At 31.3% G+C, this 12050-nt stretch overlaps 1 protein-coding gene across 2 annotated transcripts in view; it reads right to left on the bottom strand.

The window, feature by feature from the left end:
- Nucleotides 1–1241: 1241 nt before the first annotated feature.
- The window catches only part of LOC145329373 (somatostatin receptor type 2-like), a 50833-nt gene continuing 40024 nt past the window's right edge, over nucleotides 1242–12050 (bottom strand). For both annotated transcript variants that reach the window (XM_080173458.1, XM_080173459.1), the window contains exons 15-17: nucleotides 9511–9591; nucleotides 3846–3932; nucleotides 1242–3519 (exon numbers count right to left, since the gene is read on the bottom strand). In XM_080173458.1, coding sequence (XP_080029584.1) covers nucleotides 3408–3519; nucleotides 3846–3932; nucleotides 9511–9591 — 280 coding nt within the window. In that variant the 3' untranslated portion in view covers nucleotides 1242–3407. The remainder of the gene's footprint in view (nucleotides 3520–3845; nucleotides 3933–9510; nucleotides 9592–12050) is intronic.

Genomic DNA, 12050 nt, shown 5'->3' with positions numbered 1-12050 from the left:
AGTCCCCAAAGTTTTATAATAACGTTTTCTATTCGTTGGCTTCAGAACTTTGGGGACTTTTGATTGGTTTGTTCATTCAGTTCAGTGTACAAACGTTTCAATCACTAATTGTAAGAGGTAATTTTGTTTATCTTCATTAAGGAGTACAACAATTTATCGGCCATTGTCTTATCACTTTAGATCCCTGAGTAATTCTATATCAACATCAAACAAGGATGGATAACAACATTAAGGACTACCAGGGGAAAACAAATATCAACCACCCAACCTCCAACAAAAAATCTCTTACCGCAACGGTTAAGAGCCCTTAGTTTTTCCAAGATGTGTAAACATTCTTACCCATAATATGGCAGGATTGTACCTTCACTTTGATCTTATTGGTCCAATTTACTGGTTAGATATATGAATCTGTTATGTGTATTTTTTATTATTTATAAATATATCTTTTCCACCTAAATTGCCTACCTCTATAATTGTGATATGCAGATGCATTTGACATATTTCCTTCACATTTATCATATTTACGTGTATAATCAGGGAGAGGGAGGGGACAATGATGCCAAAATTAATCAAATTAACCTATTATCCTTTCCTCCCCCTTTCTAGACAAAATTTTAAATATAATAAGTTTGGGGACAGATTAGTTTCTCATTCATTTTACCATCCCTAAAACTTTATACAATTCATACATTTAATATTATGTTTACTAGGAAATATATTAGCCCCTAAGAAATTAGCTTAAAACAACTGCAGGACCAGATTATCTTAAGCTGAAGATAGACACTTTGACAGACAGACATACATAAAAGAGAGACAGACAGACAGACAGCTGTTCATACAGACAGAAAAACAGACAGCCAGAAAGACAACCTGATGGACAGACAAATATTCATACAGATATTGCGCAACTTTGTATTATAAATACTTAAAAACCACCAGTTTTAGTGACTTTTCTAGATGTTGTTCTTCAATATAAGATTATCATATCCACAAAGCGCAACTAGTCTCAATTTTTTTTCCACGCACTTTTAGTTCTTCTAGATAAAGGTCTTTTAAGCAAATATTTTGTTTTAATTTTGGTCATAAAGAAATCTATTATTTCTATAAGTGAAAACATGTCTGCAAATTGAACCATGTAAGAGAAATGTCTTGGCCCATAATTGTAAACACATGGTACATTCACTAAAGATCATTCAAAGGTATTACAAATAAAGTTTTTGTAAAATTAAAAGATTTAATACTTGTCTGATATATAAACATTTATTACAAATATACTTTTTCATACAGTTATCTAAACATGAAACATATAATTTTGATGCAAAATACTATGTTTATTAATTTCACAATTGACTAGATTGTTAAAACATTAATGTTAACCGTCAAGTTCATCTTTCATTCATAAATAATTTAAATTACTAGTAGCTGTTTTTTCGTTTTTTGTGTTGTCTTTTTTTTCTTTCAAAATGAATTAAAAGATAAAATAACAAATTATTAAAATATTAAAATTTCATCAGAAAAATATTTAAATTAAGCTTAAATATTATGCAATAAAAATAAAAAAAGGAGGGAGGGGACATTAGACTGTAAATTACACTGGTACCCAAAATTTTGAAAACACTTTATCGCATTTGTTGGTCCAAAAACTTTGGGTACCTCAGGCAAATTTTAATTGTTTGGTATAAAACTAAAAGCTTTAAAAAAAATTTAAAACTAACTTTCTAAATTATCACAGCCATTTAGATGCACAAATAATATAATTTATTTATCTATAAACTAATTATACATTTATCCACTTTAGTAGCGCAGATTCTCTTTAATCAGGGCTTAAAGATAATAGGACCTATTGTTCATTGAAGGTAAATTACAAACATAAAATATCATATTATGACTTGGATAGTGCACTAGACTTTCATGTGCTCTGATAAAGTAATACTCACAGCTAGCTAAAACAACGATACCCCACCCCACTATTCACCACTTTCCCCATTCCCTCCCCTCCTACTAGTAGAACGAACTGACCGATAAAAGAGGACCATAGTTGCAATCTAAATTGACTACAAATTTTTCCCTGCCGTTAATAATCCATGTATATCCTGTAAGCATTCAAACATATTTCGTTAAATTTCTAAGCTTAGTGTTTTCTATTGATTCCAAAGCTATACTTTTGTTTAGCAGCGCTATTTATGGCCACAATCGTCCTTGCTTCATTCACATCCTACAAAACTCGTGTTCTCTATCTCTTACAGACAAACATAACTATATACATACACATATGATGATATATTACATGATATGAAAGTTATTTCCAGGACTGGGTAGCCGCTAAAAAGCCGCAAAAATTAAGGTAATGTTTAATTTCTATAAAATAGCTACGCACGTGTTTGCGATTTTTTCCCCTAAGGGGTGACATTACCATTTTTACACAGACTAAAAAGTTTAGCTATTCCAATGAAGTTAGGTTAGGTTGTAAAACATTTTAAAAATCTTCAAATTTTACTTGGTCAACCATGAAAAAAAATCCTCCAATGAAAACAAATGATAATGCTAATATTTCTAGGGCTCAGTGTAAAAATAAGGGTTTATAAAGATATAAAAACTAACAGGGCTCCGAACTTTGTATTAATCTTGGTATCTATCTATTTAGTTACATTTTTCAGCGACGAAACAAGTGTAAATTATTTGCGGCTTAGTCACGGCTTTCTAACGGCTGCTGAGCCCTGGTTATTTTCCGCAAAAGTGGCATTACACTAATTGAAGAGGCGTAACCATTAATATATTTCTTCGCACAACCATTTATAAATAAAATACATCATATTTGATATTTATATATTATTTAACATTTAATCTAAAATAGAACCATGTTCTAAAAACTGAATATATAAAAAGGTCTCTTAATGAAAATATTTGATTTGTATGTGTAATAAATATTAAATAATCTTTTACAAAGCAAGTCAAAAAAATCTAATAGCTGTGTCTCTTTTAAATTCTTTATAACATGTATGATATTTTTTTCTTTTCTAAAGCAATTATTTACTGCATGAATTTATAATATAAGCAAAATAAATAATCAAAATAAATAAATTAATTTCTTTGGTATTTTTGTACTTTTTATGTGTCGAAAATAACATTGAATAATATTTTTTTTTCATTTATAATTTAAGTATTAATTTACAATATTAAGGTATATTTTAGGTATTAAATAAAATATTTCATCTCAAATTTCATAAAAAGGGCAGTTTTTGGTTTTTCTTTTTTAAATCTAATTTTAAAGCTTGATCTATAGATTGTTTTTTTTTTGTGAAAATTGGCAGTTAATTTGTTTACGTTTTTTTTTTAAATATTTGTAAAACAATTGTATTTTTAGCATAATAAATCTTCAATTAAATTTATAGCAAATCCCATAAAATTTAAATTACAGTTGGGGGTGGTGCTAGATTTCCATTGAGAACAGTTGCGGTGGCTGGCGGTGGCTTCTCAATGGTGGCGGTTGTGCTGTTACTCTCTTTAAACTTTGAAGCTCTTAAAAAAAACATTTTCATTTTAATCCTAGAATTCCTCATTCATTTTTTAAATGAGAAAATGGTGTATTACTATAGCGGCTATGCCCCTATTTTCCTAAGGTCCTAACTTTTACCAGGGAATATAAATTAGGTTAGGTTATATTGAGGATACTGTTTAGCCTCACAGGATTATGGCACCACAGAAATAGGCTCTTCGTGCTTGTGGCACCCAGCAGGTGTTAGGCAGAGAAACAACTACCTACTCTAATACTTGCAACTTACTTTAGAAAGAAGAGAAAGTTATAGTGCACAACTGACACTTTGTGGGAAACCACGGAAACTGACCTGGATGTTACGGTGACCCCAGTTGATAGATCCCCTCCACCCCTCTCCTCATCACCTGACTCCTGCCCAGGGGGAACAGCTGTAAATCTAAAACAGATACAGAAATTAATGAAACACTGTTTACTTTTAAAAAAAAAACCTTATGAATTGAATTCAAAATAGTACGGAAGGACAGAAAAATACCCAAAACTGTTCCAAGGTTAAAAGTAAAAATTTATGAAATACCCTAAAACAATCCCGGGACCTATGTGAAGTCTCCCTGAGATGAAGAACTTAATTTGTCCAGTAGGTATCGACATATCTAGCTAATACAAAATGTAAATAATGAAAATTATTATAATGGTAATATTGGAAGTATGTATTCAACGAAAATATAAATATTTTATTTCATTCAAAAACTAGTTGAAAACAAACTTAATGAATAAATAATGATTTATACACACTTTGACTTAACTGCAGCGTTTGACAAATAACTGTTAACACAAAAAAAATTCTTTGCATAATTTAAATGAAAAATTGTATTCATCACGGAGGGAGAGGACATTGGGCTGTTCATTATATTGGTACCCAAAGTTTCATATCCACATTTTCTTGTTTCTTGGCACAGAAAGTTTGGGTACTTTTATTGAATTTTGATTGGTTAGATCAAAACTAGTAGTGTCAATACAATAAAACCAATGATTTTAATTTACAGAAGGGGTAATCTTTTTTTGTTATGATTGGAGATGTATATCAATTTATCGTCCATGGTCTTATCCCATGTGTCTTTCTGAATGTGGCTTAATATCTCGCAAACCACTGAGCTTTACATGGTTCTCCTTTACTTATATGAGGTTATAGAAATAAATGCTCATAAAAGCTCATAGCTATTTTAGAGGAGGTTACCTCAACCGTCCCTTAAGTTATCCCTTAATTGAAAAAAAATTTCTTTAAACTTTTTTAATTATCCTTTTTTTATACTTTCATACTAACAGTTAGGCACAGACAGTACCTATTTATAGAGTAGCTGTTCTAATAAACATAAACTATAAGATATATCCATGCATTCATATGTCTGAAGATAATTTGATCTGAATAGTAATTATATTATATACTAGATATTGTGTAATCAAAAACATCAAGATCAAATCCCTCTGCTAGTTGGTGAAAAAGGAAAAATCCCTCCCACCCTAGGCTCATCATTTGAGAATTTAAAAATTGGGGGAGGGGGGGGGGGGATAATAGGACAGGGTAGTTAATTGGAAATAAAAAAGGAACAATTAAATTATTTTTTAAAGTATTATTTGGTCACCTTGACGGTCTAGATACATTATGTCTATTTTAAGAGTATAAGATTTTTCTCGTATTCATTCGAATCCGGTAGATAGGAACCGGTTCTCATCCATACGAAAAAACTATGTCTAGCATCGTATTATATCCAGCTTTCTACGAATATAAAAAATGTACAATCAAAAGATAAAACCAGTTTTTTTAGCCCGTGCCTTCGGCACCTCGGGTCTTAAAAAATGGTTTTAATCTTATAATTGTACATTCTATATCCGCGGAAAGCTGTTTATAATACGGTGCGAGAAATAACTATTTTCATTTAACATTCATTCGAAACCGATCTCGGGGCTGAAAAAAAACTAATTTTAACCTTCTAATTGTATATTTTTATATCCGCGGAAAGCTGTTTATAATACGATGCGAGAAATAACTATTCTCAGCTAACCTTCTTTGAATGATATAAAAATAGCCATTTGGTTATTTAATTAATATCAGACGAGAGAGGGTTCTGATTTGCACACTTACTATTGAAGGAAAATGTCCACATATCATATTAATATAATTACTATTATATGACCTAATTCAATATCATATACTTGTCAAGGTTATGTCACAAACAATAGAAAGACATAAGAAAATTGATTTAAGTTATGCTTATCGGTTGTAAGATTGTTTTGCATTTGTAAATTATTAGATATTCAATAGTTAAACAATTTTCCATGTTTACAAAGAGTTCTGTTAGCGGTTTCCATCAAAGTACCTTATCTAGCATAAAAAATTCCCTTATTAAAAGCGAAGATTTTCTATAATTAGGGTCGGTCGGTCCGTCCGTCCGTACGTCCGTCCGAGATAGATAGCTTTTATTCGTTAATTTAGGCATGTTAGAATTGTCCTATCGATTTCAAACTTTGCATGATGATTCCTGTAGTATTTAGGTACGATTTAGAAAGAGTGGCAACTCTATAATCATTACCAGAATGTCCGTACGTCCATTTTAAACATGTTGATTTTTCTAATTTTTTAACAGCAAATTTTTATGTGATCTAATTATCCGTTTGATCTGATTTTTGGTATATTGATTCCTGGGACAACAAAGAACAATAATTTAAGCGAAGCAACTCTATAATCAAATCCTAAAAATGTAAGTATGTCCATAATCTCAATAAACATTATCCTGTATCAAGAAGTTTTCCAACAAATTTACTTACAATTTTGCTTCGACTCTTATACTTTTATATTCTGATAATTCAGTTTAGACACTATACAAGTGTTAATGTCCGTTTGTCCTACCGTTTCAGTGCTTCGCTTTTATGGATGTTGTCATCCTTGTTTTTTAATTAATTTTTAATAAGTGGAGGGAATGGGTTTTTGCTTTGCTTTTGTACTACTTTAGGTCAGGCTAGGTTATATTGGGTTCTGGGTAGCCTTGCAGAATTAAGGCACCGCAGACATAGACCCCTTCGGGTTAGTTATAGGGCATACAAACATCCCTACCTCTTATTTTCAATTTATTTGAAAAATAAAAAAAATAAGAGGGGAGGGCAATCATTGCTCGATAGGTACTAAAGGAACGGCACTATTTTTTAAATACACAAAATGTTTGTCCGAATAGGGTTTTATGTAAAACTAAAATATTAGTACTTTGTGTAAGAAATAATCAGACAACCATTAGTAAGAAAGGTTTTTCTTTTCAAACTTGTAGTATTGGCTTATCGGTACATGAAAAAGGATGACAGCAACCAGGAAAAACGGAGCTCTTAACACTTGTAGAGTGTCAGAACTAAATAAGCAGAAGTAAAATAAAATGGTCTATGTTTAAGAACAGTCTTATATTTTTTGGACTTGATTATAGAGAAGCTTCGTTTAAAATATTAAACCTTTTTGTCCTTGAAATAATTATACAAAAAATCATATGAAAAGGATAATTATATCACATAAAAGTTTTTGTCAAAAAATTACGGACCGAGTTTAATTAAAGAAAAGGTTTGCTTTTGGAAAACTTCTTTACTTAAGCTTTCAGAAAAAAAAACTGCTACAGATTGATTTTTAACAATAGTTATTTGTAATGGTTATTAGACTTTTTACTTTCTAGACTTACATTTACTCCAGTGATCCATGTAAAGAGCATATATATATAAAATATTTTTTTTCTCCTGGATTTTTGTGTAAAAATTCAGCCTTTAAAATCTTTTATTAAGAAAGAATGGATGTATGTTAATTAATCTTCAATTACCCCTTATTATTTTTTTTAACCCTTACAGATCGGGCCCCTATTCCCACCTTAATAGATCGGGGGGGGGGTCATATTGACCCCCCCCTCTATCTCGGCTTCTGTTACAGATAAAGACGTAAATTTTTTTTCTGGTGGTTCATGTGTATTTTTAGAGAAAATTACTTTTTCTAGTCATAGCGGTCAGGCCGCTCCTTAGCCGCTTTTTAGCGGCCAGCCGCTAAATTTTAAAACAGCTGTAGAGCGGCCAATTTTGCAGCTAGGATGACCAAATTTTAGGACGAACTCTTATTTTTCATAACAAAAAAATTACTTTTTTTGATCATCGCCGAAAAACGGCAAATAACGGAAACCGCCACTTTCGGCGGTTACGGCGGTAAAACGGCGGTTGGCGGCGCCAATTAATATTTTTATCTGTTTATTGTTGCTCAAGGATTTACCAAAAAAAATTTTAGGTCTCTAGCTGTAATAGAAGCCACGATATTCATGATATATGTCTGTAGTAAAAGCCGGACAAAAATCGGTCATAAAGTCGGTCAGGATGCGGTCAAACGGTCATAACACCACATTTCTCATAATGTCATTGATATCTCAGTATTCACCAAAAAAATTTAGGTTTCTACCTTATACACTAAAGTCATAATGTAGAAATTAAGATTTATTTAGAATATTTTTTTAATTTTGGTGCTACCCAACCGACTTTGACCGGACACCATGACCGACACAGACCAGATATCCTAATAAAATCAACTCTTGCCGACGTATAATTACTAAACTTAAAAAGTCATGAAGTCACAGCTCTCCATCTTACCTACAAAAAAAATGACATTGAAAAAACTAGAGGGGGGGGTCAATATGACCCCCCCCCCAATCTGTAAGGGTTAACATTCTATAAATATAAAAAAGTTTAACCATTGAAAACTATCACAAAAATTTCGACAAAATAAAATTGATGCAAATACACAAAAAAATGTAGAACTAAGTCTCTTTGTGTAGAGGGTTTCTGTCCATGGATGGATACAAAATCTAAGCCAATGGTTACCCTACAAGTTGACCAAAAAATTTATGTTAAAGAAAATTCAGTTTCTTTCTTTCTCCTACTCCAAAACAGATCTCCCAGAAATGATAATTTGACTGCACAACCTTACTTAGAAGTTTTAATAAAAGCTATTTTTGCTGAACAACAAGCAACCACGTTGCACTCAACGCTATCGTTTCTGATTTGTTGTATTGTGTGACTATTGAAGGCATGTATTTACAATGACAGGTGCCAATTTGCCACAACAAAAAGGCATTAACCAGGAATGCAGGGATTGGACAATGGACAATAATTTAACTTTCCCTCTGAATTCTGTTTTTTAAGGTTTAATTTATTGTAGGTAAAGGGTAAGTTAATCAATTAAAACCAAAAAAGATCACTCCCTCCCTGATATCAACAAAGAATAAGATTTATTCATACAATAAAAGATAGATACTTTATTATCCTATAATATGATATACAGTTTTTGTCTGAAGCTGAAGTATTCGGTTTACATTGCTTCGAATTGGATGCAGTTTTCAGGGAAGCTGTTTAAACGTTTTGAATTAGTTTCAGGCTATTTTCCTGACCTCCCTTACAGTATTTTGGAAAAGAAGAAAGTACTAGAAATATTCGTACATGGAGAAATCTAGCTGCAAGCAGGGGTAGCTATTGTAACAATCAATTCTACAAAAAAAATCACGAAACCTTTTAAGGTATTTGGAAGCATATTTTGTTTTCTCATGTAAGTGAAGAGGGGTTGGTAAGAAGGCGAGGAAAAGGTTAAAGGGGTTGTGGGGAAATTTTCCTTTAGAATTGTTTGTCAGAATATCATTCCCTTGTCCCTGGCTGCGAGTAAAATGATCAAATCAGCAGCAAAAGTTTCCCATTAAAAAATTTAGCTGTTTATTTCATAATCTTAACAAGATTCCAGCCCATTTAATCATTCATAAGAATGTTTTGGATTTAGATATTTAAGATATAATCATGCAAAATTATTGCAGCAAAATAAATATTTAATATTTGCGCATTTGTCATTATATTATCAGCCCCTTTCTTGATGAGTAATATATTGTAAAAGAGAACAATAAACAGACATACAGAGCAATACATGCAGAGTAGCTTCGCTAAGAAAATGATAAAATAGTCACCTTGGGCCTCTACGACTTCGTCTTGTTGTTGCAGAATATTCTGGGTTATTCTGGTGGGTTGTCTCTCTATTCTGACTACACCTATTATAAATAATATTCTATATATTATTCTGGTGGGTTGTCTCTCTATTCTGACTACACCTATATTATAAATAATATTCTATATATTATTCAGGTAGGTTGTCTCTCTATTCTGACTACACCTATTATAAATAATATTCTATATATTATTCTGGTGGGTTGTCTGAACCTAGTAATAGTGTCTGACTGATTATGACAAAAGAAAAAAAAATTAGCCAATGAGATGTCATTATTGACCAATGGTAAAATTTAAAGTGGCCTCTCATTGGCTAATTTTTTTTCTTACGTCATAATCAGTCAGACACTATTACTAGGTTCGGGTTGTCTCTCTATTCTGACTACACCTATATTATAAATAATATTCTATATATTATTCTGGTGGGTTGTCTCTCTATTCTGACTAAACCTATTATAAATAATATTCTATATAATATTCTGGTGGGTTGTCTCTCTATTCTGACTACACCTATATTATAAATAATATTCTATATATCATTCTGGTGGGTTGTCTCTCTATTCTGACTACACCTATTATAAATAATATTTTGTATATTATTCTGGTGGGTTGTCTCTCTATTCTGACTACACCTATATTATAAAAAATATTCTATATATTATTCTGGTGGGTTGTCTCTCTATTCTGACTACACCTATTATAAATAATATTCTATATATTATTCTGGTGGGTTGTCTCTCTATTCTGACTACACCTATATTATAAATAATATTCTATATATTATTCAGGTAGGTTGTCTCTCTATTCTGACTACACCTATTATAAATAATATTCTATATATTATTCTGGTGGGTTGTCTGAACCTAGTAATAGTGTCTGACTGATTATGACAAAAGAAAAAAAAATTAGCCAATGAGATGTCATTATTGACCAATGGTAAAATTTAAAGTGGCCTCTCATTGGCTAATTTTTTTTCTTACGTCATAATCAGTCAGACACTATTACTAGGTTCGGGTTGTCTCTCTATTCTGACTACACCTATATTATAAATAATATTCTATATATTATTCTGGTGGGTTGTCTCTCTATTCTGACTAAACCTATTATAAATAATATTCTATATAATATTCTGGTGGGTTGTCTCTCTATTCTGACTACACCTATATTATAAATAATATTCTATATATCATTCTGGTGGGTTGTCTCTCTATTCTGACTACACCTATTATAAATAATATTTTGTATATTATTCTGGTGGGTTGTCTCTCTATTCTGACTACACCTATATTATAAATAATATATATATATTATTCTGGTGGGTTGTCTCTCTATTCTGACTACACCTATATTATAAATAATATTCTATATATTATTCTGGTGGGTTGTCTCTCTATTCTGACTACACCTATATTATAAATAATATTCTATATATTATTCTGGTGGGTTGTCTCTCTATTCTGACTACACCTATATTAAATACTAAATAATGAAAACGTTATTCCTTTCACTTTGTCTGTAAGTATTGGTAGATTATAACTTTTACTTTCTTGGCTAAACAAGTCTAACAACTTTGGTAGAAAATACTTTTCTTGGTAAATATATTTACTACAGACAACTAAAAACACATAAATGATATGTACATATACAATATAAACATATTAATTGTATATCTTTATAAAAACAGGAAAGTATCTGGCTACCCGCTGAACCGATATGGTTCTCCCTCCTTTACACAAAAATTCCTCATAGGTCCAAGAAAGCTTTAAAACGTTTTAGGACGATTGTACCACCACGCCCAACCCCTAAAGAAATCGCTACTGTAAAAAATTATTATTTTCATTTTAAAAATATCTTTTGCTTCCTAGTTATGAATGTGTTTATTCTAGTTTATGTACATGAAAAAACATAATATATATTAGTAAAACATGTACTACAAAAATATATTTGTACATATATGTACATTATATAAATGGACTTTTTATTACTTGGATATTACACCAAATAATAATGTACTCTAAAAATGAAACTTGAAGCTGACTAAAATAACGATCCCCGCATCCAGCCCTTTTACGTAATCCCTCTCCCCAAATCCACTGACCAATATACGTTATGTTAGCAACCTAAAGTTTTCCCCTGTCATAATATCCACGCATAATCTTTATCCATTATTATATGTAGATCAGAAAAAGTTTTTTCCTCAGCATTCAGATAGAAAATTAGGTCTGTCTAGTGTAAAAGGGTTGTGACGGGTTTTGGCTGGTATTATGTTAAGAAAAATCCTCCTTTTTTATCGAGCAGTAAAGGTTAAGCTTAAGATCTCAATAACTATTGAAGCGATTGAGTTTAGTTTTAGGTAAGCGCCTGTGATTGTTTTATGCCATTCAATTTTTAATATATTAATTACATACTCAGAGCCCTTAGAGGCCAGGGTAGCCGCTAGTTACATTATAACAACTGGTCTCGTTAATCACTGAACATCCCTTACTAAAGCTTCTCTTAGGTC

This window comes from Acartia tonsa, chromosome 10 (genome assembly GCF_053477335.1).
Source record: "Acartia tonsa isolate MP-2025a chromosome 10, ASM5347733v1, whole genome shotgun sequence".
Lineage (NCBI taxonomy): Eukaryota > Metazoa > Arthropoda > Copepoda > Calanoida > Acartiidae > Acartia > Acartia tonsa.
Note: the sequence above shows the minus strand (reverse complement) of the source record. Positions and strands in the feature narration are given on the sequence as shown.